At 51.9% G+C, this 26806-nt stretch overlaps 1 protein-coding gene across 1 annotated transcript in view; it reads right to left on the bottom strand.

Moving 5' to 3' along the window:
- Nucleotides 1-6259: 6259 nt before the first annotated feature.
- PLEKHD1 (pleckstrin homology and coiled-coil domain containing D1) overlaps nt 6260-26806 on the bottom strand; it is a 33029-nt gene continuing 12482 nt past the window's right edge. Inside the window, exons 2-13 of the mRNA XM_065941476.1 lie at nt 23892-23985; nt 23509-23598; nt 23214-23290; nt 22292-22383; nt 21064-21116; nt 14535-14629; nt 12756-12849; nt 11142-11320; nt 10516-10648; nt 9964-10108; nt 9455-9604; nt 6260-9148 (exon numbers count right to left, since the gene is read on the bottom strand). Of these exons, the coding sequence (XP_065797548.1) occupies nt 8979-9148; nt 9455-9604; nt 9964-10108; nt 10516-10648; nt 11142-11320; nt 12756-12849; nt 14535-14629; nt 21064-21116; nt 22292-22383; nt 23214-23290; nt 23509-23598; nt 23892-23985 (1372 nt within the window). The 3' untranslated portion in view covers nt 6260-8978. The remainder of the gene's footprint in view (nt 9149-9454; nt 9605-9963; nt 10109-10515; nt 10649-11141; nt 11321-12755; nt 12850-14534; nt 14630-21063; nt 21117-22291; nt 22384-23213; nt 23291-23508; nt 23599-23891; nt 23986-26806) is intronic.

Genomic DNA, 26806 nt, shown 5'->3' with positions numbered 1-26806 from the left:
ACTCCAGTACCTGAAACTCCACATAGAAGCTCTGTGGGATTCCCCTGGTCATCCAGTGGTTAAGTATCTGCCTGCCAATTCAGGGGACACGGGTTCAGTCCCTGCTCCCGGAAGATCCCACATGCTTTGAGGCAACTAAGCCCAAGAGCCTCAGCTACTGAAGCCTATGCTCCTAGAGCCTGCGCTCTGCAACAAACGAAGCCACCGCAATGAGAAGCCCTTGAACCAGAACTATAAAGTAGCCCCTGCTCACCACAGCTAGAGAAAACCCACGCACAGCAACAAAGACCCAGCGCAGCCAAAACTAAATAAATAAACGAACAAACCTTTTTTTTTCCCCAAATCTTAAAAAAAAAAGAAGCTGTGTGACCTTGAGGTTCATTGTTCTGTAAATCAAGGAGAGGGATTTTGTGAGAACAAAAAAGAAATCAGTGCGAAGGTGGATGGTACAGCACAGAGACGAAAGATGATGGCTGAAGCAGAGACCTTTGTTTCATATCTTAAAGGGGAGAACCGCTGGCAGACTCAGCAATAATGCAGAACCTCAGTAGTATCACAAAGCCCTCCCTTTTCTCAGAGAGCCTCGGTTCACTTTCCCCCTGGAATTTGCAGCCCAGCTCAGAGCATGCTGCCACCTGCTGGGGATACGGAGGAAGTGAACACCAAGGCATCCCTCAACTCAAGGCCGCCCTGAGGAGAAACCTGGAGAAGGGGAAGCCTAGGCATACAACTTCCTCTTAGATATGACTCTCATCCTTTAAGACAGGCAGGGCCCTTACCAGCGGCCAGCAATTTGTCAGGAAAAATAGGATATCTCCCCGTTTTGTTTTTCTTTTTAAAAGTAGGATAAGATATTATTCAGCCTTAAGTGAAAGTGAAAGTCACTCAGTCGTGTTCGACCCTTAGCAACTCCAAGGACTGTACAGCCCACGGAATTCTCCAGGTCAGAATACTGGAGTGGGTAGCCATTCCCTTCTCCAGGGGATCTTCCCAACCCAAGGGTCGAACCCAGGTCTCCCGCATTGCAGGAGGATTGTTTACCAGCTGAGTCACAAGGGAAGCCCAAGAATGCTGAAGTGGGTAGCCTATCCCTTCTCCAGTGGATTTTCCCAATCCAGGAATTGAACCAGGGTCTCCTGCATTGCAGGCAGATTCTTAACCAACTGAGATATCAGGGAAGTCCTTAAGGAGGAAGAAAATTCCTACACACGCTACAACACGGATGGATCTTGAGGACATTATACTAAGTGAAATAAGCCATCACAAAAAAGACAAACATTGTATGATTCAAGTTATACTAGGTAACTAAAGTCATCAAATTCATAGAGACAGAAAGTGTTGATAGAATGGTGGTTGCCAGAAACTGGCGGGGAGCGGAAATGGAGAGTTGTTTAGTGGGTATAGAGGACTTCCCTGGTGTCCAGTGATTAAGACACCATACTTCCATGGCTAGGGGCATGGTTTTAAGCCCTGGTTGGGGAATTAAGATCCTGCATGTCTCGAGGCCCCCCCCCCCCCCAAAAAAGGAGGGATATGGAGTTTCAGTTCTGCAAGATGAAGAGTTCTGAAGACAGGTTGTACAACAACGTGAAGATACACTGTTGAACAATATACTACATACTGTTGAACTATACACTTAAAAATGGGTAAAATGCTAACTTCTATGTTATGTATATTTTACCACAATACAAAACCAGTAAGTAATAGGGATAATAAGCACATGGTATGGGCTTGACTTTATGCACTAGAATCACAATAAATATTTGAATGAAGATGGGAAGAAGTGATGCTGACAGATGGTCTCAGACACCAGGGGGAACATGAGAACTGACGTCTCTCCCTTCCCAGGCCAGCCTTCCAAGTGACTACAGTTGGTTGTGGCGACCTTCTCTTTGGGGTGATAAATCAGTTATCTTTCCTCTTCTCATCCCTTCTGATACCAGCGTGGTTCCAAGTTCAACCTGAGCTGAAATGTCCTCCCTGGGAACTGCATCTTCTCGGTCACACCTTCAGTGGCAGCCACGTCTCTGTTGATGTCAAGGCTGCAAGTTCTCAGATCATAGAATTTCAAACAGCAAGAGAGGGACTATCTGGTGGTCCAGTGGGTAAGAATCCAAGCTCCCAATGCAGGGGGCCTGGGTTTGATCCCTGGTCAGGGACCTAGATGCCACATGCCTCAACTAAGAGTCCACATGCTGCAATTGAAAATCCTACACACTGCAACAAAGACCGAAGATGTCCTGCATGCCACAACTGAGACCTGGCCTAGGCCAAATAAATGTTTTTTAACGTTGTTGTGTCAGTCACTAAGTCATGTCCGACTCTTTGCAGCCCCATGGACTGCAGCGTGCCAGGCTCTTCCATACCCCACTGTCTCCCAGAGTTTGCTCAAATTCATGTCCGTTGACTAGGTGATGCTATCTAACTGTCTCATCCTCTGCCACCCCCTTCTCCTCCTGCCTTCAATCTTTCCCAGCATCAGGGTCTTTTCCAACGAGTCAGTTCTTTCCATAAGGTGGCCAAAATATTGGAGCTCCAGCTTTAGCATCAGTCCTTCCAATCAATATTCGGGACTGATTTCCTTTAGAATTGACTAGTTTGATCTCCTTTCAGTCCAAGAGATTCAAGCGTCATCTCCAGCACCACAATTCAAAAGTATCAGTTCTTTGGTGCTCAGTTTTCTTTATGGTCCAACTCTCACATCTGTACATGACTTCTGGAAAAACCATAGCTTTGATCATATGGACCTTTGTTGGCAAAGTAATGTCTCTGTTTTTCCATATGCTGTCTAGGTTGCTCATAGCTTTTCTTCCAAGGAGCAAGCATCTTTTAATTTCATGGCTGCAGTCACCCTCTGCAGTGATTTTGGAGTCCAAGAAAATAAAGTATGTCGCTGCTTCCACTTTTTCCCCTTCTATTTGCTACAAAGTGATGGAACTGGAAGCCATGATCTTAGTTTTGTTGTTGTTGTTAATACCTACTTTTAACAAAGAAAAAAACTCCAAGGGCTCTGAGCAGCCTCAAGAGATTTGAGTTGTTTCTCCTATCTAATAAAGATACATAAATACAAAAAACATTTCAAATAGTGACATCAAAAGCTCCAGAACCAGTAAGCAGTGAGACAACACCCCCCACCCCCACCCCTACTCTGCTCCCACCTCCAGGATAGCAGCAGGCAGAGTGCGGGATAAGTTCCTCCCCCGGTGCTTGTGATGAGGGCTGTGCTCTGCAAGAGGAAAGGTTCTCTTTGTGTCACACCAAGGCTCATAGGTCCTAATTTTGCCAGGCTAACAGAGCAGGTTGTCTGTTCATAGCAAGCAGGACTCTCGGTCCAGAGGCAGGTTTCAGATCCTCCAAGGCAAGCAAGGCAGAGAGTGTGAGCCCCAAATGCATGGAGCTGGTTCTGCAACTGCCAGACAATTCCTGGAGCCCCTGTGGTCGAGCCCTGGCCTTTGGGCAGCCCTGATTCACTGCAACTTCCCTGCCTGATCATCAAGTGTCACCCAGAGATAAGCCATGGGACACACAGAATGCTGGGCTGCACTGAAGCATGGGTGGCAGTTGCAGGTAGAATTCACCACAAAGGGATAGAGTTTATTAGGATCCCCTACCCTCAGGATCTGGGGGCTTGGAGTGCTTCCTGAACTTCACCTAAACTTCTTTCTCCCAGCAGGATGGAGAGGGAGGCTCTTTTCTGGGTCAGAGAAGTTGGTAGCAATGACTGGCAGCCCAGGTCTAGGAAGGGAAGGGGAGATGAGATATGCAGAGAGTCAGGACAGCCAAACCTGTGGTGTTACACCACACCCATCCACTCCCATGTGGACATTTGAAGAACCAATTTCTCCTAGTTGCTTTGGATGTGTGGGAGTGGAACTGTTTCCAAGTGGCAAGAACAAAAAGGATACCACTGTATCCTCTTCCAAAGTCTTGCAAAGGACACACTTCACCTCTGTTCCTGAGGGTGGGGTGAGAGAATTCAGCATCTTTCCCCCCAAAGTTAAAGCCATAAGATTTCTGAGCTTGGAGAGTCTTTTGTCTGCATGCCAGGGGTCTGAGAACTTTTGTCCTGGCTTAACACAGAAGCACAAGGGTCTCCAGGGACTGCTGAGAGCTCCTTTGTTTAGTGGGGTTTTTTCTTTCTTTCTTTTTTTTTTTTTTTTTTACTGGAGTACAGTTGCTTTACAATGTTGTGTTAGCTTCCACTGCACAGCAAAGTGAATCAGCTATGAAAGGAAGTGTCAGTCTCAGTTGTGTCTGATTCTTTGTGACCCCATGGACTGTAGCCCTCCAGGCTCATCTGTCCAGGGGATTTTCCAGGCAAGAGTACTGCCTACTCCAGGCAGTCATTCCCTTCTCCAAGGGAACTATATGTATATATATATATATATACCCCCTCTTTTTTAGATTTCCTTCCCATTTAGGTCACAACAGGGTACTGAGTAGAGTTCCCTGAGCTCTACTGTAGATTCTCATTTGTTACCTATTTACACGCAGTAGTGTGTGTTAACCCCAGTCTCCCAATTCACCCCAGCCCTCCTTCCCCTTCCCCCTTGGTGTCTATAAGCGTGTTCTCTACGTTTGTGTCTCTATTTCTGCTTTGTGAATATGTTCACCTGTACCATTATTCTAGATTCCACATATAAGTGATTTTATCTAATATTTGTTTTTCTCTTTCTGACTTTCTTAACTACCTTCCAATTAGACCAAATCTGACACACCCTGGGCTTGAGCAAGTTTCTGTTTCACCATCACAATTCACTGTGGGCTCACGTGGATGGTACCTGAGCACCCACAGGCTGCTCAGGTCATGCTGGGCTGGGCAAGATAGGATGCATGGGCCCAAGAATGACATCCTTTCAGAGACAGTGGTATCTGTTCATTCTTGCCACTTGGAAACAGATCCACTCCCAGACATTCAAAGCAACTAGGAGAAACTGGTTGTTCAAACGTCCAGGTGTGGATGGGTGTGGTGTAACACCACAGGTTTGGCTGTCCTAACTCTGCATATCTCATCTCCCCTTCCCTTCCCTAGACCTGGGCTTCTACTCACCACTACCAACTTCTCTGACCCAGAAAAGAGCTTCCCTCTCCATCCTGCTGGGAGAAAGAAGTTCAGGTGAAGTTCAGGAAGCACTCCAAGCCCCCAGATCCTGGGGGTAGGAGGTCCTAATAAACTCCATCCCCTTGTGATGAATTCTACGACAACTGCCACCCAAGTTTCGATGCAGTCCAACATTCTGTGTGTCCCATGGCTTTATCTCTGGGTGACACCTGATGATCAGGCAGGGAAGTTGCAGTGAATCAGGGCTGCCCAAAGGCCAGGGCTGGACCACAGGGGCTTCAGGAGCTGTCAGTGATTCAGGCGGTGGGTCCTTCCCAGAGCCCGGGTCAGAGCCCAAGTGCTTTACAGCTCTCTTGCCTCACCTATTAGCATCTTTCTGGAGAGAAGCACTAAAGCTAGGATGACCATGGCATTACCATCTAAACTGGGACAGCAAAAGTGAAAGTCGCTCAGTTGTGTCCGACTGTTTGTGATCCCATGGACTATACAGTCCATGGAATTCTCCAGGCCAGAATTCTGGATTGGGTAGCCTTTCCCTTCTCCAGGGGATCTTCCCAACCCAGGGATCAAACCCAGGTCTCCCACATTGCAGGTGGATTCTTTACCATCTAAGCCACAAGGGAAGTCCAAGAATACTGGAGTGGGTAGCCTATCCCTTCTTTAGTGGATCTTTCAAACCCAGGAATCGAACTGGGGTCTCCTGCACTGCAGGCAGATTTTTTTACTAACTGAGCTATCAGGGAAACCCATAACAGCAAAAGGAGGAGTCATTAATAAGTATGCTGGGAAACAACACATAAAGGGCTACGATGTGGCTTCCCTCGCAGCTCAGTGGTGAAGAGTCTGCTTGCCAATGCAGGAGACATGGGTTTGATCCCTAGTTCGGGAAGATCCCACATACCACGGAACAGGCCCATGTGCCATAACTATTGGGCCTGTGCTCTAGAGCCCAAGAAGCACAACTATTGAGCTCACATGCTGCGACTACTAAAGCCCATGCCCCCTAGGACCCATGCTCCACAACAAGAGAGGCCACTGAAATGAGAAACCTGTGCACCGCAACTAGGAGCCCTTGCTCTCAGCAACTACAGAAAGCCCTCGCAGTAATGAAGACTCAGCACAGCCAAAAGTACACAAATAAGTGAAATTATATTTCAAAAAGGGTTAAGATGATAGCTCATCCATCCCCAGTGAGGGAATAAATCAAATAGGAGAATCCAGTTATCACCATTTCTCACCCTCCCTTACATGATGCAAAACAAAGCCATAAACCTCTCCTCACCAGAGCAGGTAAAAGGGTCCATTTCCAGTAGGGACACCAAAATGAGGCAAATTATCAAACTAGGTACCCTTCGCCTGCCTGAGGCTATTCCCATGGGAGCAGTCAGGTCTGTCCCTTCTGCCTGTGCTGAAGTCAGAAGAAAAGCTGGTTGCTAGCCTGGATGGGAGCGGTTTGAGGGAGAATGGATACATATATATGTGCCGCCGAGTCCTTCGCTGTCCACCTGAAACTATCACAACACTGTTAATCAACTGTGCCCGACTCTTTGAGACCCTAAGGACTGCAGCCCGCCAGGTTCTTCTGTCCATGGGGATTCTCCAGGCAAGAATACTGGAGTGGGTTGCCATGCCGTCCTCCAGGGGAATCTTCCTAACCCAGGGATCGAACCCAAGTCTCCCGCCTTGCAGGTAGATTCTTTACCATCTGAGCCAATCAGGGAAGGCCATGAACACTGATGCGGGTAGCTACCAGGGAAGCCCGTTAACCAGCTATACCCCAATACAAAATGGTTTTGGTGTTACAAAAAATAAAAATTAAGAAAAAAAAGAAAAGAAAATCCGGCTGACAGACCTTCGGGAACAAAGTTTTTTGTTACTTATTAAGGAGCCACTCCCTGGAGGTGCAATCTTCCTCCTAAGTAGCTTCACGTGTGTGTATAAACGACCACAAGCAGGCAGTTCCGTAATTCCACATTCAGCCTGCAGGGGGCAACATCTCTCTAGCAATGACCACAATGTGCGTGACACTGCAGGAAATGCTTTTAATTGACCAAGGAATTAGGGTTTTGTTTTTGTAAAAAAAAAAAAAAAAATCGGATCAATATATTTCCAGTAAATAATTTTTACCCCTACATATTTTCACATAGAGATGTTACTCTCTATTTACAGTGCTAGGTACAGAATGAGTTTTTAACAAATAAATACTTGTGGATTGATCAGTTGTTTGAAGATAACCCAAACTTGCCTGAGGCATGGAAAGTACAGCGTGAGCCAGGAGGAAAGAAATTCGAGGTTGGTGAATATGCATGAAAAAGCACTTTCCTCTCTGGTTAATAGTTTGCCCAGGGGGGGAAGTGCATTTGAAAAACCTCTCTCCAAGAGCAAACCATCATTAACTTGATTCTTTAAAAACAAAGAATAAAATAGTAATCTCGGTTCATAAATCGTCCTCATTTCAAAGTCCATCTCGCATACATGATAGATCAACGGGTTCCAGGTTTATGCAGGTTCCTACGTGTTGAAAGCTTTTACATGGAGACTCGGGCCTTTCAGGTGCATTGACTCTGAAACTCTTGCACCCCTGCTCCCCACCTAGGCTTGGAAGAGACTGGTCGAAGCCCGCCTACCACGGAGAAGGGACCGTTGAGGTTCGTTTCTCCGGCAGCCCTGACCGCAGAGCAGGGCAGCCCTCCTGGCCTTGGCTGGCCTAGCAGTAGACACGCCCGTGTTTTGAGTCAGTAACATTCCTTTCCCCACGGAGCAGCCACAGGCCTATGCCCTGCAGCCGTCTGTCCACCTCTCCGACTGGGCTCCGTTCTCCGAGCAGCACAGGATGAGCACGTTCAGTACCACTAGCATCCCTGAGCACCCTGACCCATGGGGACTCCTTCTGGGGAGAGGCTAACAGACTCAGGCAGTTTGGGACAGAAGGCCCGGATGGAGAGGATGCCGGGCAGACGTCTGTCCATGAATGAGGGACACGCAGTCCTCAGCGCCCCCTGGAGGGCAGTGTCTGCCACGACACTGGGCCAACCAATGGCTGCAAGCCTTCTTACAGGCCCAAGCCCCCATCTTCCGGGGCTCACCGCTGCAGTTGCATGGGGTAAAGCCTCTGCAGGGAGAAGGAGGCAAGGTGATCCGAGCAGGGTCAGCAGAGAGGGAGACCTCCGGGACCCCGCTGACCGGGAGTAGATGTTGCAGGAGCCCAGCCGCCTTCCTCCACTCCCTGACTTGCCACCTGTCCTCTGGGGTAGACTTCAGCATGGCTGTTGGCCGCAGTTCCTGCCGAGGGCCCTCAGGACACACAAGGGAGGGATGTGGGGATGGGGAGGGGGGAGCCAAGTCTTCCTCGAAGATGCTGAGGCTGCAGGTGGGTGAGTTCATCTGAGGAGGGGAGTGGGCGAGCGGCCCACAGCCAGGGCCCAGCCTCAGGTGCGCGTGGAGACTGTGGCCGCCACCAGCCCAGAAGTGTGCCGGGTCCCTTTCTTCTCTCCCCCACACTGTGGTTGACGTAAGGGGCCTTGACAGAGGGTTTCAAAAGCCAAAGGAGGGCTGGGAAACCCCGGAGAAGCCAGGGTCAAGGAGGGTGGCAGAGTCACGGAGAGGTACAGGGCGCTTGACAGAGGGCCGTGGGCCCTGCCCACCCCACTCCCCTAGTCAGAAAGTCTCTCCACACTATCAGGCCCCTCCTTCACTTTACCGGGCGGCCCCAGCTTGAGCCTGCACGGGCCTGGCCTGGACACAGGGTAGGGTCTGGGGTGAGGGTGCCAGGGCGGCATCCCTGTCCTCTGAGGGTGAGGCTGCCCACCCCCCCAGGTGGAGCTCTGGCAGAGAGGAACCGGGTGGTTAGGCCCCCCCCTGCCACCCCTCTGTCCCCAGTGAGGAAGGCCTTGGGGGGCCAGGGGAGGGGAGCCCATCACTTTCCCCCCCGGGGAAGCGCAGAGGGGGCTCCAGGCTGGGTGGCCATGATGTGGTAGATGGATTCTCGGAAGCGCTGGTCCCTGCTGAGCCGCTTGGCCACCTCCTTCAGCTCCTCCATGTTGTTGGCTTCCAGCTGGGAGGCCATGAAGGACTGGGACGGCTTCACTGGGGAGACAGTGGCCCCCGGGGCCCGGCTGTGAACAGTCTTCCCTCCACTGGGACACAGCCCTGTCCCCAGCCCCCACCCCACCCCACCCCACCCCCCTGCTCCCCATGTCCCCATGCTGGTCCCTGGGCTCCCGTGACCCTGGGGGAAGCCCAAGGCTGGGGCCACAAGGGCTCGGGGCACACTGTCTGACCTCAGGGCTGGGTCAGCCTCCCCACCTCCCCACCCTGCCTTCTTCGAGGCCCATTGTCGCTGACAGCCCGTGAGCATCCCGCCCACCAGTGCCCGGGGGCTGCGACACCCACCATCGTTCCAGGAGGTGCTGGAGCGGCGCCGGTGGAAGCGGCAGCTCTTGATGCGGCGAGTGGCTGCCTTGTGGATGTACACCGAGTTCTTCATGATGACCGGCATCTTGGCCTCCAGCTCCGCATTCCGGATGCACTCTTCAAAGAACCCTGCGGCCACAGTTCCACTGCACCCTCCCCTCCCGGCCGCCCCTCTCCTTCCCAGGATCCTGGTGGGCTCCAGAGGGAAATACCCTGACCCCATCCTTTGGGAGACCAGAGTCACCTGCTGAAGGGGGAAGAAACACAGGCTTCCCTACCCCCACCCCAGATCCAAGAGCCAAAGGCAGCCACACACCAAGAAGATGCCGGAAGGCAGGGTGTCTGGAGAAGAAACTCCATCCACACTTGTGGGTCACCCGGTGCACACCAGGCCCCAAGTGTGCACCCCGGCCCAGTTCCCAGTTCTGCCGGGCCTGGACGGCCGTGCAGAGCTCTAGGGCTGGGCTGGTACCGAGGGCAGGGCTTACTCTTCAGGTGGCTCACGTCAGCCCGCATCCTCTCCTCCTTCTCCTTGTTCCGCACCTTGGAGTTGAGCCCTTGTTCCAGGCTTCGCAAGGCCCCTTCTGCCTCCCGCAGACGCCTCTCCAGGTCCATGCGGACCTTCACCTCAGCCTGAGGGCAGAGGCGAGGAGAGGGAAGTGGGTCCTGGGGGGGTGGGGGGTGGGGTGCAGCTGCCAGCCCCTGGCCCCTGGGAAACCTTCTCTGATCAGCCCTGGCTCAAGTGGGCTTTGTTGCCTCTGGACTTGGATGGAAGTGACCGCATTCTGCTTGGTGTCTTATGCCCTCCACCCAACGGCCCGGACTCGGCCTCTGCACTGGGCCGGTGTCTATAATGACGCCACACACTATGCAGCAGGCTTCGCCTCAGGGCGGCTGCACTGCCCACGCCTGGCGGGTCAGATTGGCAGGGATAATTCAGGAAGTTGCCTGCTGAGGGCAGGGACGTGAGGGAAGTAAGCCTCCAGGTGAGGGGGCAGGGGACCCACCCCGAGCACCAAATGCTCCCAGTGACCCAGCACCTTGAGCTCGCGCTCGGCCTGCTGCTTCTCCACCGTCAGCTCCTGCAGCGAGTTTTGCAGCGCCTGGGACTGGCTGGAGTAGAACTCCCGCTCCTCCTCCAGCGCCCTGGAGCGCTCCTCGTTCTCCTTCATCCTGCCCCCCCGGGGAGAGGCGCTCACTCAGGGCCCCACTCGCCAAGGGTGCATCCGGTGAGAGGGTAGCCCCTGCTCAGGGAGCTGGCTAGAGAAACCCAGGGACCCTGCTTGGTGAGCCCCAGAGCTGGGCTGGGTCCTGTCCCCCCCCCCCCTCCCCCCCCGATGGTAACAGGAGTAATGTGGTCAGTGCAGGGAGTCCTGGGTCCAGATCTAGCTAGGAAGGAAGCGAGATCAGGAAGGTCCTCCAAGCCTTAGACTCCTCATCAGTAAAAAGCAGCTGGGAGGACCTGTCCAGCCCGTCTGTTAGATGGTCCTAATGATTCAAGTTAGCTTAGGATAGTGAAGGATTGCTTCCCACTTGCCTGGTGGGGAACCTGAGACCTAGGCAAAAGGAAATGAGTGATCCATCAGATCACGGCCAACCGGAACCCAAGGGCGTCCAGTTCAAGGAGAACTACCCCTGTGGGCTCAGGGCTTCAGGGCTCCCTCACCGCTTCTCCGCCAGGAGCTTCTCCTCCAAGAGCTGCTGCATCTTCTCCTCTATCTGCCTCAGGTTGCTATGGAGACCCCCGCTGGGAGGCGGCTGCTCGCTCTGATTGGCCAGCGTCTGCAGCTGGTTCTCATTCTCCTCCAGCATCTCCAGGGTTTTCTTCTTCTCTATGGAGAGCTCCTGGCATGAGGGAGGAAAGGGAGTGAAGCAGCCTAAGTCAGGTTCTCTGTCCTCACCTGCCTTTCAATTCTGGCCACTGAGGCCCTCCTTACTTAATCCTCTGAGGGACACTTGAAATGTCTTCATTCATCCCTTGAGGTAAAAGGTCAACTAGGATCTCCCTCCTCCCACTGAGGCAAGGCTACTCCTCCATCGAGGGAGTCAGGGAACAGCCCCACATGGCTTCCAGGAGACCCAAAGCCCAAGGGCGCCACAAGGTCTGGGTGCTTGTTCCTCCAGGGACAAGTGAGGGGAGTGTGTTGGGCTCATGTGAAAAACACCCAACAGGAACCAGTCCAAGAGCAGACTTAGACATTCTCCCCACTTATCAGACTGGGATCTTGTACTACTCAGAAATTCTGGAGTTGAAACTACCCGTAAGAACCACCTCCTGTGATGTGGGACAGGGAAACATAAACAAATCAAAGACGCCACTAACAAAGCCCCATCAGTCAAGGGAGAATAGAAACCTCGAAGTCTATAAGTCTTGAATTTTGTAACCATCACGGACCCCCCATGACATGCCAGGCTCACTCGAGGTACTGGACTTGGAGGGGCCTTAAGACACAGTCTACTGATGCCCACCATTTGGAAAACACAATCTCATGTGTCAAGCGCATTCACAGATGCACTAAGTGTGTGGGACCCAGAGCTCAGAGCAAATCCCTCCCCTAGAACAGTCAGGGAGGCTTGACTAAGGTGATACTCGGACCAAGTCTTAGAAGGATGAGAGCATTCTTCCAAGCGGAGAAGAGGGCAGAGCACAGTCTGGGCAGAAGGAACGGTGTGGGCAAGGATGGGGAAGATGAAAGGTGTGGCTTCCTGGGAGCATGTGTGCTCAGTGGTCTGAAGTTGGGGTTGGGATATCGTTGTGCTCGGAGGGGCAGCAGGGGGAGAGGGGACAGGAGGGGAGGAGAGGCTGGGGCCGGAGTGGGCACTTGGACGTGCTAAAGTGTCTGCCCTCTCTCCTTTGCACATGCCACCTCCTCCTCCCTCACAACTTGTGTGGAATCAAATGGATTTTCCCTCCTGCTCAATTTCACCCCCGGAGCAGCTAAGTGGATGAGTCACAGGAAGGAAGCGAAGGGTCACCTTGCCCCCGGCCCTAATCAATCCTCCGTCTGGTGTAAAAATATAAGCACTGAAGACCGTAGATTTCTCAAGGCCATAGTCACCATAAAGACAAACTTGAATTTGGCCTTCTGGGTCCTGCTTTGGGCCTCATGTGTCGACTAGAGTTCCCAATGGTCCACAGAGACGAGACCCTTTAGATCAGCGCCCTGTTTTCCTTGCAGATAACCCTCTAGAGAAACGCTGTTGGGAAAAAACTGCATCATGTGGCCCAACCAACCAGCCTGCCTCCTTCCAGGAAACCAGCCCGCCAGGAGCCCCTCACCTCCAGCGTCTGCTGTAAGGACTCTGTGAAGTGTCTTAGCTCCTTTTTCTCTTGCTCCACGCCCTTGAGGCATCTTGCAGTCAGCTCAAGCTCCCTGTGGGGACAGAAGGCGGGGAATGGCCGTGCCAACCCCTCCCAGCCCCGGTGTGGCTTCCACCACACCTCCCTGTATGGCTCAGAGGGTTCTCTGCAGGCCAGCTCCTCACATGGCTGGTCCTGCCAGCAGCTGCAGGGGCCCTGGGCTGAATGAAGGAAATCCTGGCCATGTGAGGCTGAAGTCACCTGCTCCCGGTACACATGAATCTGTCAGAGTAAATACAGGGCCACCCGAAGGGCAGAGAGAAGAGCTGGAGAAACGAAAGCCTCACTCCCTATCTTCCCAGGACAGCTCTTGCTAGAACCTATTCACTCTAACATGGGACGTGGCTGAGGCCCTTCTCTGGGGTGACAAACAAACTCCTTGCTGCTATCTTAATAAGCCTGGGTCCCCTTCCCCTTGCTTGGGATGTTTTGCCTTTCTGCCCAATTTTCAAACTCCTACCACCCCTCAAGACCCAGCTCAATTTAACCTGCTGAAGCCCACAGGCATCATACATCTTAGGTAGGGAGTCTGTTCTACGCCTTTGAGCACCTGTTTGTACATTATGGGAAGTACTGTTGATATTTCCTGGGTGTGAGTCTGGTTTTCCCAACCAGATCCTCAAGGGAGGAGACTTATTTTCCATTCCAGAGTCTGGCACAAAAGTACTTCCAGGTACTTCCAGAATTAGCTGGCTATTAGCTTGTGAGTTTCCCTGAGCTTCTCCTGCCCCAAAATACATGTCCAGTGACTTTCTTTTATAAGGTTGTTACAAGAAAAATCCTTCTCGGCTATCACTGATAATCAGTTGTGGTCGTGGTGGTGGTCGTGGTGGTGGTAATGATGGTGACTACAACCAAAACCACCTACAGTACCCAGAGCAGCTGTCTCCAAGTTCATCGATTGACTGCATCAGAATGACCCGGAAAACTTTTTAAAATATAGATTTCTGGGTTCTACCTTCAGCAGATTCTATTAATAATCCTCTGTGTGTGCTGTTTAGTTGCTCAGTTGTGTCTGACTCCTTGCAACCCCATGGACTGTAGTCTACCAGGCTCCTCTGTCCTTGGGATTTTTTCAGGCAAGAATACTGGAGTGGCTTCCCATTTCCTCCTCCAAGGGATCTTCTTGACCCAGGGATTGAACCTGTGTCTTCTATGTCTCCTGCATTGCAGGCAGATTCTTTACCTGCCAAGCCATGGGGGAAGCCCTAATAATCCTCTTAGATGATTATAATGTGCAACTGAGTTTGCAAACCATACACAGACAAAAAAAAAATTCCAAGGGACAGGCATCATTGGCCAGAACGTGATGAGACTGTGCAGAAAAGACAGGGAATGTTGGGGGGGGGTCTTGGCCAGGGGTACCTCCAGACCAGCCTGTCCTGTCTGCCCCGGGGTAAGGGAGGTGTGACCCAGCAGGAGGGCCTCACTACTGGTGGGATGTCTGGTTGGGACCTGCCCATGCCTCACACTCCACCGGGCAGAAGACCCCTTGGTGTGGGGTCTACGGCTTTTTTCTAGGCCCCCCCCCCCCAAGGCCTGGAGCTTTGGAAGGTCGGGTCCAAACTAAGTCACTGACCAGTGAGGATCTCCTGGGGGCAGGCCTCACCAGCCTGGCAGGACACACGGGTCTCACCCGTCCTAGCCTGGGCGCATCTTCCTCCCCTCACCCCCGCCCCATCAGGACACCACGGCTACCTCTTGATCTGTTCCTGCTCCATCCTCAGCTCCTGTACCACCTCCTCAAACTGCTGCTTCTCGGCCTCCAGCACCTGATTCAGGCGCTCAAGAGCCTGAAGAGGATCAGAGAGGAAGAAAAGAGTCAGAGAGAGCAAAGGGGCCCTGGCGCCAGGAACCCCCACTCTCACCCAGAGGACACCCTGGGATTCAGTACAATCTGTACCAGACTCAGAATTAAGCCCTGAGGAGTCCTGATCCTGCTCAGTAACACACAGTCTCAGTGAAACCAAGATCTGTGATGCGCTGGGCTCATTTACAACACCCTCAACAAAAGAATAGATATACAGACATACAATTGAATCACTTTTGTTGTACGCCCAACACTAAAACAACATTGTAAATCAACTATACTTCAACAAAAATTTTAACAATAAACAAACAAAACAAAACGAAAACACACTTAGCGTGCTGAGGGCAGGGTTTAGAAATTATCCCAACGTTAGTTCTTAGACTGGCGTGCTTGCATCCTACGTTGCTTCACTCATGTCAGACTCTCTGTGACCCTATGGACTGTAGCCCGCCAGGCTCCTCTGTCCCTGGGATTCTCCAGGCGAGAGTACTGGAGTGGGTTGCCATGCCCTCCTCCAGGGAATCTTCCCTACCCAGGGATGGAACTGGTGTCTCTTAGCCTCCTGTATTGGCAGATGGGTTCTTTACCACCGGCACCACCTGCGAAGCCCTCTTATGAATGGATGTTTGGTAAATAACCTGCTAATGCGGGAGATATAAGAGACATGGGTTCATTCCCGGGGTTGGGAAGCTCCCCTGGAGAAGGAAACAGCAACCCACTTCAGTATTCTTGCCTGGGAAACCCCATGGACAGAGGAGCCTGGGGGACTACAGTCCATGGGGTTCCAGAGTCGGACACGACTGAGCATCTGAGCATACTACAACATACTATGATAATTTTAGATGTCTGCTCTGCTGGGCAACTCCTGTCACTCGCACCCTAAGATGTATTGGCTGACCCCCAAGCCCTGGAGTGAAATGTGTGGGTGTACATTTCCATTAAAGATCTCTGGAGTGGCATCTGTTAGAAGTCACAAAGAAAAGTCATTTTCAGCCCCGAAGTCACACCATAAAGACGTTTTTCTCAAGGCATCCAGGAAACAATGAGCTTTGGTGGCAGCTTCCCCTGGACTCATCCCCAAGGGAACAGGTGAGCCAGAAAGCCCAGGACTAGCTGGCCCAGGGAACGGGACCTGCTCCTTCAGGACTGCTGGCAAGAACAAGTGTTTTCCCAGTAAGCAGGTGCTCCCCCAGGGGTCCTGTATTCCCAGGGCTCAGTAACAGGTAGTATTGGTGGGTACACATCATGCCACGGGTGGTTAGAAGCATTTTGTGACAACTGTTTTGTTCCTCCACATTTTATGCTCTGGGAGGATATGCACATTCTCTCTTATCTTATAGTTCTGAATTACGCCCTCATTTTTCACCCAGAGGCTTTGTTCTCAAGGATAATGGAAACCTCTCCAGGGAGGTGGGGGTGGCTGGCTGTAGGGGGAAATTGCCCTTGGCTTTGAGGAAAATCAGAGAAGGAATAAAACCCAAGGAAAGGGAAGAGTCCGATTCTAAACCCTATGTCCTTCACCACTAAGCTTCTTACCCCAAAAGTTGCTATTTTTTTCCTTCTAATTATTACTGGCATTTTGGGTGTGGCTCATAAGTGGTCATCCTGGGGCTGCTCACAGGGCTCTGATGCCCTCATGACACAGGGCATGGCCACAGCCCACCTGTAAAAGTTGGGAGGCCCGTGGGTCTGGCCGAGGCCGGTGGAAAGTGAACAGAAGTGCGTCCCTCCAGGCAGACACCCTTTACAGACTGGGCGTGACACGCTGTGTTCCCTTCCCTGCCACGTCAGCCAGTGCTTCCGCTAACAGTGGAGGCTCCGTGAGCCTGGGTTTCTCCGAGTGAGGAGGCGTGGAGCAGAGCCCCACGCTGAGCCATGTAGCTGAGTGAGAAATAGACCCTTGCTGTTCAAAACCACTAATATTTTGGGGTTGTGTGTGGTGGCAGTAGACACAGCCACATACAGACATAATATAATATAAATATATTTAAATTTTTATTCTTGTAGACCTCCCTCTTTTTAATGCAAGAAGAGTTCAGAGCTACAAAAAGTTTGAAACCCTCTGTGTTCATACATTCTCAGTAACTGACCTATGGTGTTGTGAATGGCGATAAACAGTGATGTGGCCTCAGATGCGTATTTCCTCTCTCTGGTGGCCTCTACCTGCTGCGGCAGGGCTGTTACAGGCTGGAGGCATCCCTGGGCTTAGACCTGAGAAGTCACAAGGGCACTTGGCTCTTATGGGCACCTGGCTTTTGCTGCTTCAGAGCAGATCAGATAGGACCTGACTGGAGGACACTCTCCCACGGTCTCAGCCTCTTGGCCTGGAGAGCCCCCTTTTCCAATACCCCAACCTGCAATTATTTCCCTTTACTTACTATTACCCTGTGATATCTTTTTATGATTGAAAATGAGAGAAAATTAATTATTAAAACCCCATGGAAATGTCCATACTCTGCTGGTGGGAGTGTCAATAGGTACATATTTTTAAAAAGCAGTTTGGCCACATGCATCAGAAAGTCTAAAAGTTCTTGTCCTTTGAGTCAGTAATTCCACCTACAGGAATCTATCCTAGGGAAATAATTAGAAAACTAGACCAAGATTTATATACAAAGATGTTCATTCACTGTGGCATAATTTATAATAGTGAAAACAGCCTAGATGTCCAAAAGTAGAAGATTAGTGAACATCACCTATGATGAATCAGTGCTTGGTCATTAAAACTCATGTTTTCAAAAAGTGTTGAATGATGTGGAAAATTGCTGAAGGTATAGTGTTAATGAAGGTAAAATGAAAGATATCATGAAAAAGCCCATAAAACTGAGTATCTGATATGATCCTATTAGGTTTAAAATATATATAAGAATAATCTACAGGAACAAAGACAAAGGAAAAATGCTGAATTGACAGTAATTGTCTGTGGAGTTGTAGGGTTAAAGGTAAAACCTATTTTCTTCTTCATGTTTCCTAAGTTTTCTACGAAGAGCATGATTTCTCCCATTTCTACCATTATGGGGGAAAGGTCTATATTAAAGAGCAAAAAGAAGGAGAATCTTCTTCCTGGATGCTCAGTTCTTTCCCACTTTCCATTTCATCCCAATGATTCTTAAATGATGTCCATGTGTAGCCTAAGAATGCTGATTGAAGTGGTACACACAGTCTACAAACCTGAAGCAGCTAGAAGCTCCTGTTCATGCAGCCCAGGATGGCACGAGTCTTTGAGGCCCTCCTGCCACAGGCCGCGGTCAGCTAAGACCCACGGCAGCTAAGTCTTCATCCACCCCATCATGCTCCTTCAGTGACTGTTGGACTTACTTAAGTTGCCAAAGTATGAGGTTGGAAAGAAGTCGGTAGAAAGCAGATTCCAGTTGCATGGAAAGAAGAGCTTTCAAATAATGGAACACTAATGCAAAGGACACCTCCCAAGCTGCCCGTGGCAGAATCAGGATCAACAACCGTCAGGGAGGTCACCTGAGAGTCTCACCTGAAAGGGAGAGGTCCTTTCCAGCTCCGAGAGTCTGAGTTCTGACTGGGGGCACTCCACATGGCAAGAACCCTGCCTGAAGGGTCCTGGGCATTTATGATTTCCCGTGTGCCTGCCCACGTGCCAGGTTGAGCTCTCCCAGTGCAATCAGAAGAGGAAAGGCAGGCCGGCTGGCCTCCCCCAGGGGATAAGAGCGATGAGACCAGGCCCAACGGAGCCAGGGACACCTGAGGGGCCTGTGCCCAAGGAAGGGCATGGTCTTCTGGTGAAACGCAGAACCTTGTTTTATTTTGTTTTTGTCTGCACCACGCGGCAAGCGAAACTTCACGGACCAGGGATCGAACCTACGCCCTTTGCAATGAAAGCGCAGAACCTTAACTACTGGACCACCGGGGAAGTCCTAGAGGCATAATCTTCTGATCTCAGGGCAGAAGACCCAGGATGGTCCCCTCTGAACCCTCAGCTCGTGCCCCTTGAGTTCCTGGGCCTTTCTACCTCGCGGAGGATGTCAGAGCTACACTATCACACAGCGCCCATTGGCCCGGGCCTTGCCGGTCCACAAAGCACCTCCTGCCTTGTATTTCAACGAGCCCCACAGCAACCTGGGAGCTAGCCAGGCGCAGCCATCACTGTTACTGGAGCAACACAGAGGCTAATGTGCCCACAGTCACACAGTCAGCGATAGATTGGTACCAGACCCTGCGTCTCCTTTTAAACCAAACTGCCTCTTAAAGATCAAAGAATCTTCAACTTATCACTGGGCCAGGGTGCCACATGCCTTTCTAAGTGGCCCATGCAAGGCCTCCCAGAGCATCTCTGTGACCTGGATGCAGATGGGAAAGGAGAAGGGGGCAGGTGGATCCATAATCTAGATGAACAAGGTAAGGAAGGGAAACCCTCGACAGAATGACTCCGTGAGTTCTATTCTCCATCTAGAGCACACAGCCGACCTGGAAATGCGAACTTGAACACACTCCTCTCCCTCCTGCCAGCCCGGGGCAGCCTTCACCGGGGCACCAGCTGGACTCAAGTGAGTCTTACTCACATTTTATACCCAAAACCCAGGAAATTCACAGCTGGCCAGCCTCCCTCCTTCAGCATGCTACGGCTTTAAGCGAGGCCTGTGAGCAGTGGGTCTCTGCTGGCCTCATTTCCTGGCTAAAGACCTAGATAGAGTGTCTAAATTTTCCTCGGGCTGACTGCTGCCCCAGATTTAGCCTCTCTGATGGATAAGTCTGTCTCCCCCTGCCAGTGGCTGTATCTGTCACTCCATCCCATCCCCTGGCTTCCTAAACTACCTGCCTTTAAGTTGCTGACAATCTACCACATCTCACTTCTCAAAATGCACGGAACAGTCTGAAGAAAATGCCCACACTCTAATACAGGAAGGATCCATTTGAGAGCCTGACCCTGGGGGCCCACACATAGCCAGGGGGAGAAGGCTCAATGCTGTCACCACGCCAAACCTCAAATCCATGCAATCCTAATAAAAATCCTCAGTAGATTTCCTGCGCTGTTTGGTTGGTTGGTTGGGTTTTTGTAATTGACAAAATGACACTGAAGTTCAGCCGAAAGAAAAAATGGGTGAGAATATCTGATAACATTTTAGAAGAAGAAAAATGAGGGTGGACTGTCCTACTGGTTAAAAATCAAGATGCAAAGTAAAATTATACAAATTAAAAATATTAAGTCATTCCACAACATTATTGAGCGCCCATCCTAGACCAGGTACTCTGAAAGGCCCCAGGAGTATTCAGGGTGCAACAGTACCAAGAGGCTTCTTTTTTTTTTTTTTTTTTCCGTGATATGCTTCTTGACTGTCAGGCCTGTTCCCAAGCCCAGGGAGGGTGGTTGGGAAGGGTGAGAGGTTTGTGAGAATCAAGTCAGAGAAGCAGGCACTGAGCCCGGGCGGACAGGCCCAGCCCTGAACTTTCCTGGGAGAGATAAGCAACAGGAACCAGGCAAAGAGAAGTGGACCAAATCAGGCCCTCCCTCTGTGGGTGCGTCAGGGCATGCCACTCTGCGGCTTGGAGCTCAGGCAGTTGGCAGTCCAATTGTAGGATGGGCTCATAGTTAACGATTTTAATACTAACAAACACAAATGTTCATTAAGCATGTACTCTGTGCTAAGCACTTTATATATAACATCTCACTTAATCCTCCAAACATACCTGATAAGATAGGTTCTATTATTATCCCCATTTTTCAAAAGAGGCTATTAATGCTCAGCGAGGTGGGGTAACTTGCCCAAGGTCACACAGTCAGAAGCAGTGAAGGTCCAATCCAGACACAGGCAGCCTGGCTCCACTGATAACCACTACCCCACCCTGCCCTTCATGACTTCTCAGAACAGGCAAGGCCCAGGGCTTCGTGGAGATCCCAAATAGCACGGACTTCAGCAGCCCTCGCCTTTAAACGAGGCAAGGGTTAGGGTTAGCTGCCTCCAGTCAATGCTTGGCCTCCTTAAAACTTGTATCTTAACATTTAGAGGATGAAGGAACCTCTGATATCTTCCAACCCAGTCACCTTTATGGGGCCAGAAATTCCTCTGTAGATGAAAAAGGCCGCCTCAGCCTTCTGTGAATATCAGTAGTGACACGAAGCTCGTTGCCTCCTGACACAGCTTATAAAATTTCTGAATGGCTCTTTCTTTAGAAAGTGATCACCTACTCTTTTGACTTTTCTCCCCGGGTACTGGTAAGGAGAAACACACTTCTTGCCAAAAAGCGACAGCAAGTCCCAAGCACTGTCATTTCAGTGCCTTCCCTGCTCTGCCCGTCTGATTTCCCAGCAGGTTGCCTGGGAACCTGTCTCCCCTAACACCCTTCCTTAATGCCAGAAACACAGGTCAGCGCACAGTGGTTGTGAAAGGGCCCATAGAGCAGACACACCGCCCATAAAGGCGGTGGGGAGTGGCCTCGATGTGCCCCTACCTCTCTCTGCTCCCTCTGAAGGCAGAGTTCTTCAGTCTCTTCCATCAGTTTGTCTGCCAAAGCAAGGATACACACTCTCACGAGATGCTCACTGCAGATCCAGTCCTGAGGGGTCACTGTCTGTGATCACCTCCATCACCCCCAGCTCCTTCCAAGGATGAGGTTGGCACTGCTGGGCCTCCCAGCTGGGAGAGCAACCAGCTCCTGGGGCTGCAAACTCTGAGTTGGCCTGATCTGCTACCCTCCTCTCCTGGCAATGACCCCGCATTGTGCATTCACAAGAAAATGACAGCTCATCTTTGGAAGCTCAAGTGGGTCTCTGCGCCCCCAGGGTGCTGTTAACCTTTGCACTTATTTCTGGTGAGTGAGGCAAGGCAGGTCCTGAGGGCAGAGGGTGTCTAGAGTAGGCAGAGGGGAGTCAGTGCTCTGGTCCCCACACATTTAAGGAGGCAGCAAGGGAGAGGGTCCCAGGCAAAGGACCAACCTCCAAGACTAACTATCTTTCTCAAACAGAGCATGCCTACCAGCTAATCTCGTTGGAAAAGACCCTGATGCTGGGAAGAATTGATGGTAGGAAGAGAAGGGGGTGACACAGGATGAGATGGTTGCATGGCATCATCTACTCGATGGACATGAGTTTGAGCAAACTCCAGGAGACAGTCAAGGACAGGGAAGACTGGAGTGCTGCTGTCCATGAGGGCTCAAAGTGTCAGACCCAACTTAACAACTGAACAACAGCAACCGCTAGCCAATCAGGGGCACCTCGGCCTAGAACCTTAAAGAGGGCTGGGGGTGAGAACTGGGGTCTGGGGGCAACATCCTCTCCGTTTGTGGGGCCCTTGCTGCACAGCTGACACAAGTGTTTCTAGGCATTTCCACCACCTCTAAAAGTTGGGGGCTGATTTTGTCTCCAGTTTAAGGGTGAGGAAACTGAGGCTTAAGATGAACTGCCTAAAGATCCACACAGCTGATGCATAAATGACAAAGCTGGGTCCAGAGCTCCAGCTCCTAACCACTAGGCTCTCCTGCCTCCTGTCATGCCAACCCAGAGGACTCGTATCATGCCATACAGCCCCCCAGGCTCCGGGCTGGTCTCCAGCTCCTTGGAGCCTGCTAAACCCCTACCCAAGACACCCTCCCTCAGCCCTGCACCAAACCTTGGGCTGCAGCCCCCAGCCCTGAAATGCTATCACCAGGGAACCTGTTTGCAGCCCATCCCTCAGCCAACCTAAATACTCCTGCTTCTCCTTGGCCAACTGCAGCCCCTGGGCCTCCAGGCTTTTGATCATGGCTTCTCCCAGCTGGGCATTCTTCCAAGTCCTGGGGAGGGAGGGCAGATGGAACAGGAGAGAAAAGGAAGACACACACAACCGTTAAAACAGAAGGCTGGAGGAGAAAGAGAACGTGCATAGCGTGTCCTCGTCATCCTCTCTCCTCCAGAATCCCAGCTCGCACCCACCCTGGTCCCTGTGACTCTGGCCATGCCGCCAACATTGATCCATTACAGTCCCTGGAGGCTGGCCCGGGCTGCAAAGTGGGCCACCGGGGGCTGGGCCAAGAGCACTTTGGGAGCAGGAAAGAGGTTGCTTCCTCGGCTGCTTTCTAGACCACTGAATGCCTACCACCTGCCAAAAGGCCTGGCCCAGGGCACCATTCAGAATTATTTGTGGAACTGAAAGCTCAGCCCAGCATGAATAGGCAGGGGCCGAGACAGGGGTCTGTGAGCAAATGGGCTGGAGGTTTCTGTACCTCCATCTACAAACCACTGGTTTGTGCTAGGATTAACTAAGGGCCTGGGGAGATGGGATGGGTGTCAGGAGGCTGCCAGCTTCTCCTAATGACACCGGATTTGCTCCTGAGAGTGGGGGACAAATGGTGCCTACGTGTGCTTGTGACTACACCAGCAAAGCTCATTTTGCTCGAATCTCACTTAGAAGACTCCCCAAAGATGCTCTAAATCTGGTCTGTCTCAACTCCCCACACAAACCAGCTCCCCCCAGCCCTGTGCTCCCCACCCTGCCCTCTCCCAGGATGACTGTGCTTCCACCGGGATCCCAATCGAGAGGCAGGGAGGTCAGGGTTGGCCCAGCCCACACTCTTTCCCCTTCCAGACCCTCAGGCTGCCCTCCTTCCCGCCCAGGTGCACTTACACCTTCCCAGACTCCTGCAGCATCTCCAGCCACTGGGTCTGCTCAAACTCCGACTCGGCGGCCAGCAAGATGGTCCCCTGCCAGGAAGAGAAGACACTGGTGCGCCTGAGAGGAACCACCCTGCGTGCCACCACTCGGCCTCTGCAGGCCTGCTCTGCGTTCTCACCCACGTCCCCAAGTCACTGACACTCTTCTCAGGCTAGCCCACTGGAGGGGATGCCCCCGGGGAGCCTGGGGTCCCAGGGAATCTGCTCTGTCCCTGCGGAGCCCAGGCCAAGCGGAGAGCCTTACTCACGTGGAAATCCTGGTGGGAGATTTTCATGGCATAGGGCATGCTGGGCTCTTCCTTGGCCTCCACCAGGCAGCCACCCAGAGGGATGACACCCTGAGAAAGAAGCAGATCAGTGGCCTGCAGCCCCCACCCAGCCCAGGTCACCGAAGGCCTCTGGGAGCCTTCAGCCAATATCCAGGTGTTGCTAAAGGCTCGAAGCTAGAAGCCAGACCAGAACTCTCCCAGAGGGACACAGGAGGGATACTGCCTGGGAGGGGGCCAGGGTGGTTTCTGCACCCGCCCCCCCATAAGACTTGCCCTGAGACCAGGGCAGGACACCAGAGGGCACCCTCCCCTCTGTTCCCACTGGGCCCTCCCGCACTGTGTCCTGGGGAGAGGCCCCTCACCTTGGGATGGATGTTGAAGTATTTATTGGTTTCAAAGCTCTTTTTTTCGCTCTCAGAGTAGTAAAGAAGGAAGCTCTCTTTGATGATGAAAAACCTAAAGTGGGTGGTGGGGAGGAGGGGCAAACAGGAGAAAAGGGGTGAGGTTTCTCGGGACAAGAGCACCCTTGTGCTCACGTGGGGAGCCCATGAGGACACCACTCAAACTCATCCTTGCCAACTCACGTGCCACATCCAGGCAAAGTCCTCAGCTGGCCAGGCCCCCGCCAACAGGCAGCCCACCCTCACACCAGTGGACAAGCATAAGTAGGAGGCTCACAGGCAGCCTCCCGAAGCTTCACAGCTGGCTCCTCCAGCCCCCCGAGCCGCCACCTTCGGCACAGGGGGGTATCTGTGGTCCTTCCCCTCAGGTACCTTCAGCCCTGTGAGTCTACCCCAGGAGGGGCAGAAGAAGGGCTGGAGGGACACACAGTTCCAAAGTGGGTCTTTTGACAAGTGGTCCTGAAGACTGGCCATCAAATGGCATGTGGGTACCAGGCTGGTGAGGCCAGGCCTGCAGCCTACATGTGACACCTGCATTGCCTTCAGTCTTAGATGTTTCACACAGCCTCCTTCTGGGCCCTGGGGCTAACTTAGGGCTGCCCTGGTGGCTCAGACAGTAAAGAATCCACCTCCTATGCAGGAGATGTGGGTTTGATCCCCGGGTTGGGAAAATCTCCTGGGGAATGGAATGGCTACACCCACTCCAGTATTCTCACCTGGAGAATCCCACGGACAGGGGAGCCTAGCCGGCTACAGTCCACGGGGTCGCAAAGGGTCAGACATGACTGAGTGACTAACACTTTCACTTCGGGATCTCTAGGCCTTTGGGGCTTTCTGGCTTTGATGCCCACGGGCGGAGCTCTTGCATCCACCCAGGGGACTCTCATAGGACTGATGACTAGATAAGACACCAGGTGCCCTCCAGGAGAAGATCCAGTTGGACCTGAGAGTCCAGAATGGTAGCTCCAGCCTCCTGGGGCAGCTGCTAATGCCGCTGTTGAGCCATGGGACTAGGGGGAGCCGGAAACACCGCTTAGATGGGCTCATGGAGGCCAACAGTGGGACTCTCCCCTGCTATGTGATCAGCGACATTGTATCGGTAGCTGATGTCAGTCAGAGTGGGAATATTTACACCATGGAAATCATCAAACGCTACAAAACATCAAGTGCTCCACCCCACCCCACCCCCAAGAGAGCAAGTGGTTAAACATTCACTGACACACCCCTGGTTGGACACACCCTCTTGGGAGGGACTCGAAAAGTGGTCGGTGAATCTCTGAAGGTGCCACCAGCCAAGGGGACCCTCCCGAGGCCACAGCTACAGTGGGAGGGTCACTGTGACTGCCGACAGCTGCTGTCTCCCCTCCCCGAGGAGAGGAGCTTGGCTCTGTCCTTCACTGTGCACCCCACCCCAACCATGTTCTTTATTTGCATGGGCGCTCTCGGCCCAGCCAGATACTGCGGGCAGCTGTGGGCCTCAGAGGTGACATCCTGCTAAAGCTGACTCACCCCCACCCCCGTGGAGGAAGAACACACGAATACCGCCATCTGCAGAACAGCGGACACGTCCTGGCCCCCCAGCACCTGACCCCTGCCCACCTTCTCAGCCTTCCTGCCTCTTCTGCCTTTTAGCCTCTTGGCCCCACAAACCCTGAGCTCGCTGCCTCCCGCCTCACTCTGTCTTGCAGGATCCTGCGAAAGAGGCCGCACAGTTTCCCAGGAATGCCTACTCTCTCTCTTCACCTGGCTGAAACTGTCTCACTGTTGGTGACCAGCCCAGCCCACACTGCCGTGTGAGCTCCTTCTGTCCGTGCTGACGGGCCGTGCACCGGCCGAGCACCACTGCCACACCCTGGGTGCTCACTCTTGTCCGGAGGGCGTGTCATGGCCCCTCAGTCCTGTGGGACACGAGAGATGTCCTTTGACAGTCTCAAAGGAAATTCAAAGAGTGGATAAGAACACAGAGCTGTCACTTCTCAGCCTGGGGTGGGGGGGGAAGGGGGAAGGGCTAGACCAAGTAAGCTCGCCTCTCTGAGCCTCAGTTTATTCACCTGTAGAATGGAAGTGATAACACGGACCTCATCTGGTTATTGTGAGGATCCGATGAGACTGTGCTCATCACTCTGCCAATTTGAAGAAGAGCCAGGACTGGACTGAGTGATGCATCTCCACAGTCCTGTCACCCACAGAAAAATGGGAGGCAGGGGGCACAGGGCCACCTCCTAGGGACCCTTATTCTCCCCTTTCAGTGGTTACTAAAATACTGCTATTGAATGAACTGTGTTCCCCCAGATTTATAAGTTGAAACCCTATCTTCCAATGTGACTGTTCTGGAGAAGGGGTCTTTTTTTTTTTTAAGATTTTTCTTTGATGTGGACCATTTTTAAAGTTTCTATTGAATTTCTTACAATGTTGCTTCTGTTTCATGTTTTGGTTTTTTGGCCCCAAGGCATGTAGGATCCTAGCTCTCCAATCCCAACCAGGGATCAAACCTGCAGCCCCTGCATTGGAAGGTAGACTCTTAACCACAGGACTACCAAGGCAGTCCCTGAAGATAGGGTCTTTAGATAGTAGTTAAGGTTACATGAGGTCAAGAAGTGGGGCCATAATCCAATCCTATTAAGACGAAGCATTTGCTCTCCCACTTGGCCCCTTGAGAACATAGTGAGAAGGCGGCTGTCGGCAAGCCAGGAAAAGAGTCCTTCCCAGAAAGAACCTGCTTATGTCAGCACCTGATCTCAGACTTTCAGCCTCCTAGGAAAATAAATTTCTGTTGTTGAGCAGAAGGGTTTAACAGTGTAACAGACTGTTTACTCAATCTATGGTATTTGCCTGAGCTGACCAAGATGAATACTTTCTTGCCTTTGTGACACTTC

This window comes from Muntiacus reevesi, chromosome 7 (genome assembly GCF_963930625.1).
Source record: "Muntiacus reevesi chromosome 7, mMunRee1.1, whole genome shotgun sequence".
Taxonomy (NCBI): Eukaryota; Metazoa; Chordata; class Mammalia; order Artiodactyla; family Cervidae; genus Muntiacus; species Muntiacus reevesi.
The sequence above is the reverse complement of the archived record's forward strand: the minus strand, read 5'-3'. Positions and strand labels throughout refer to the sequence as shown.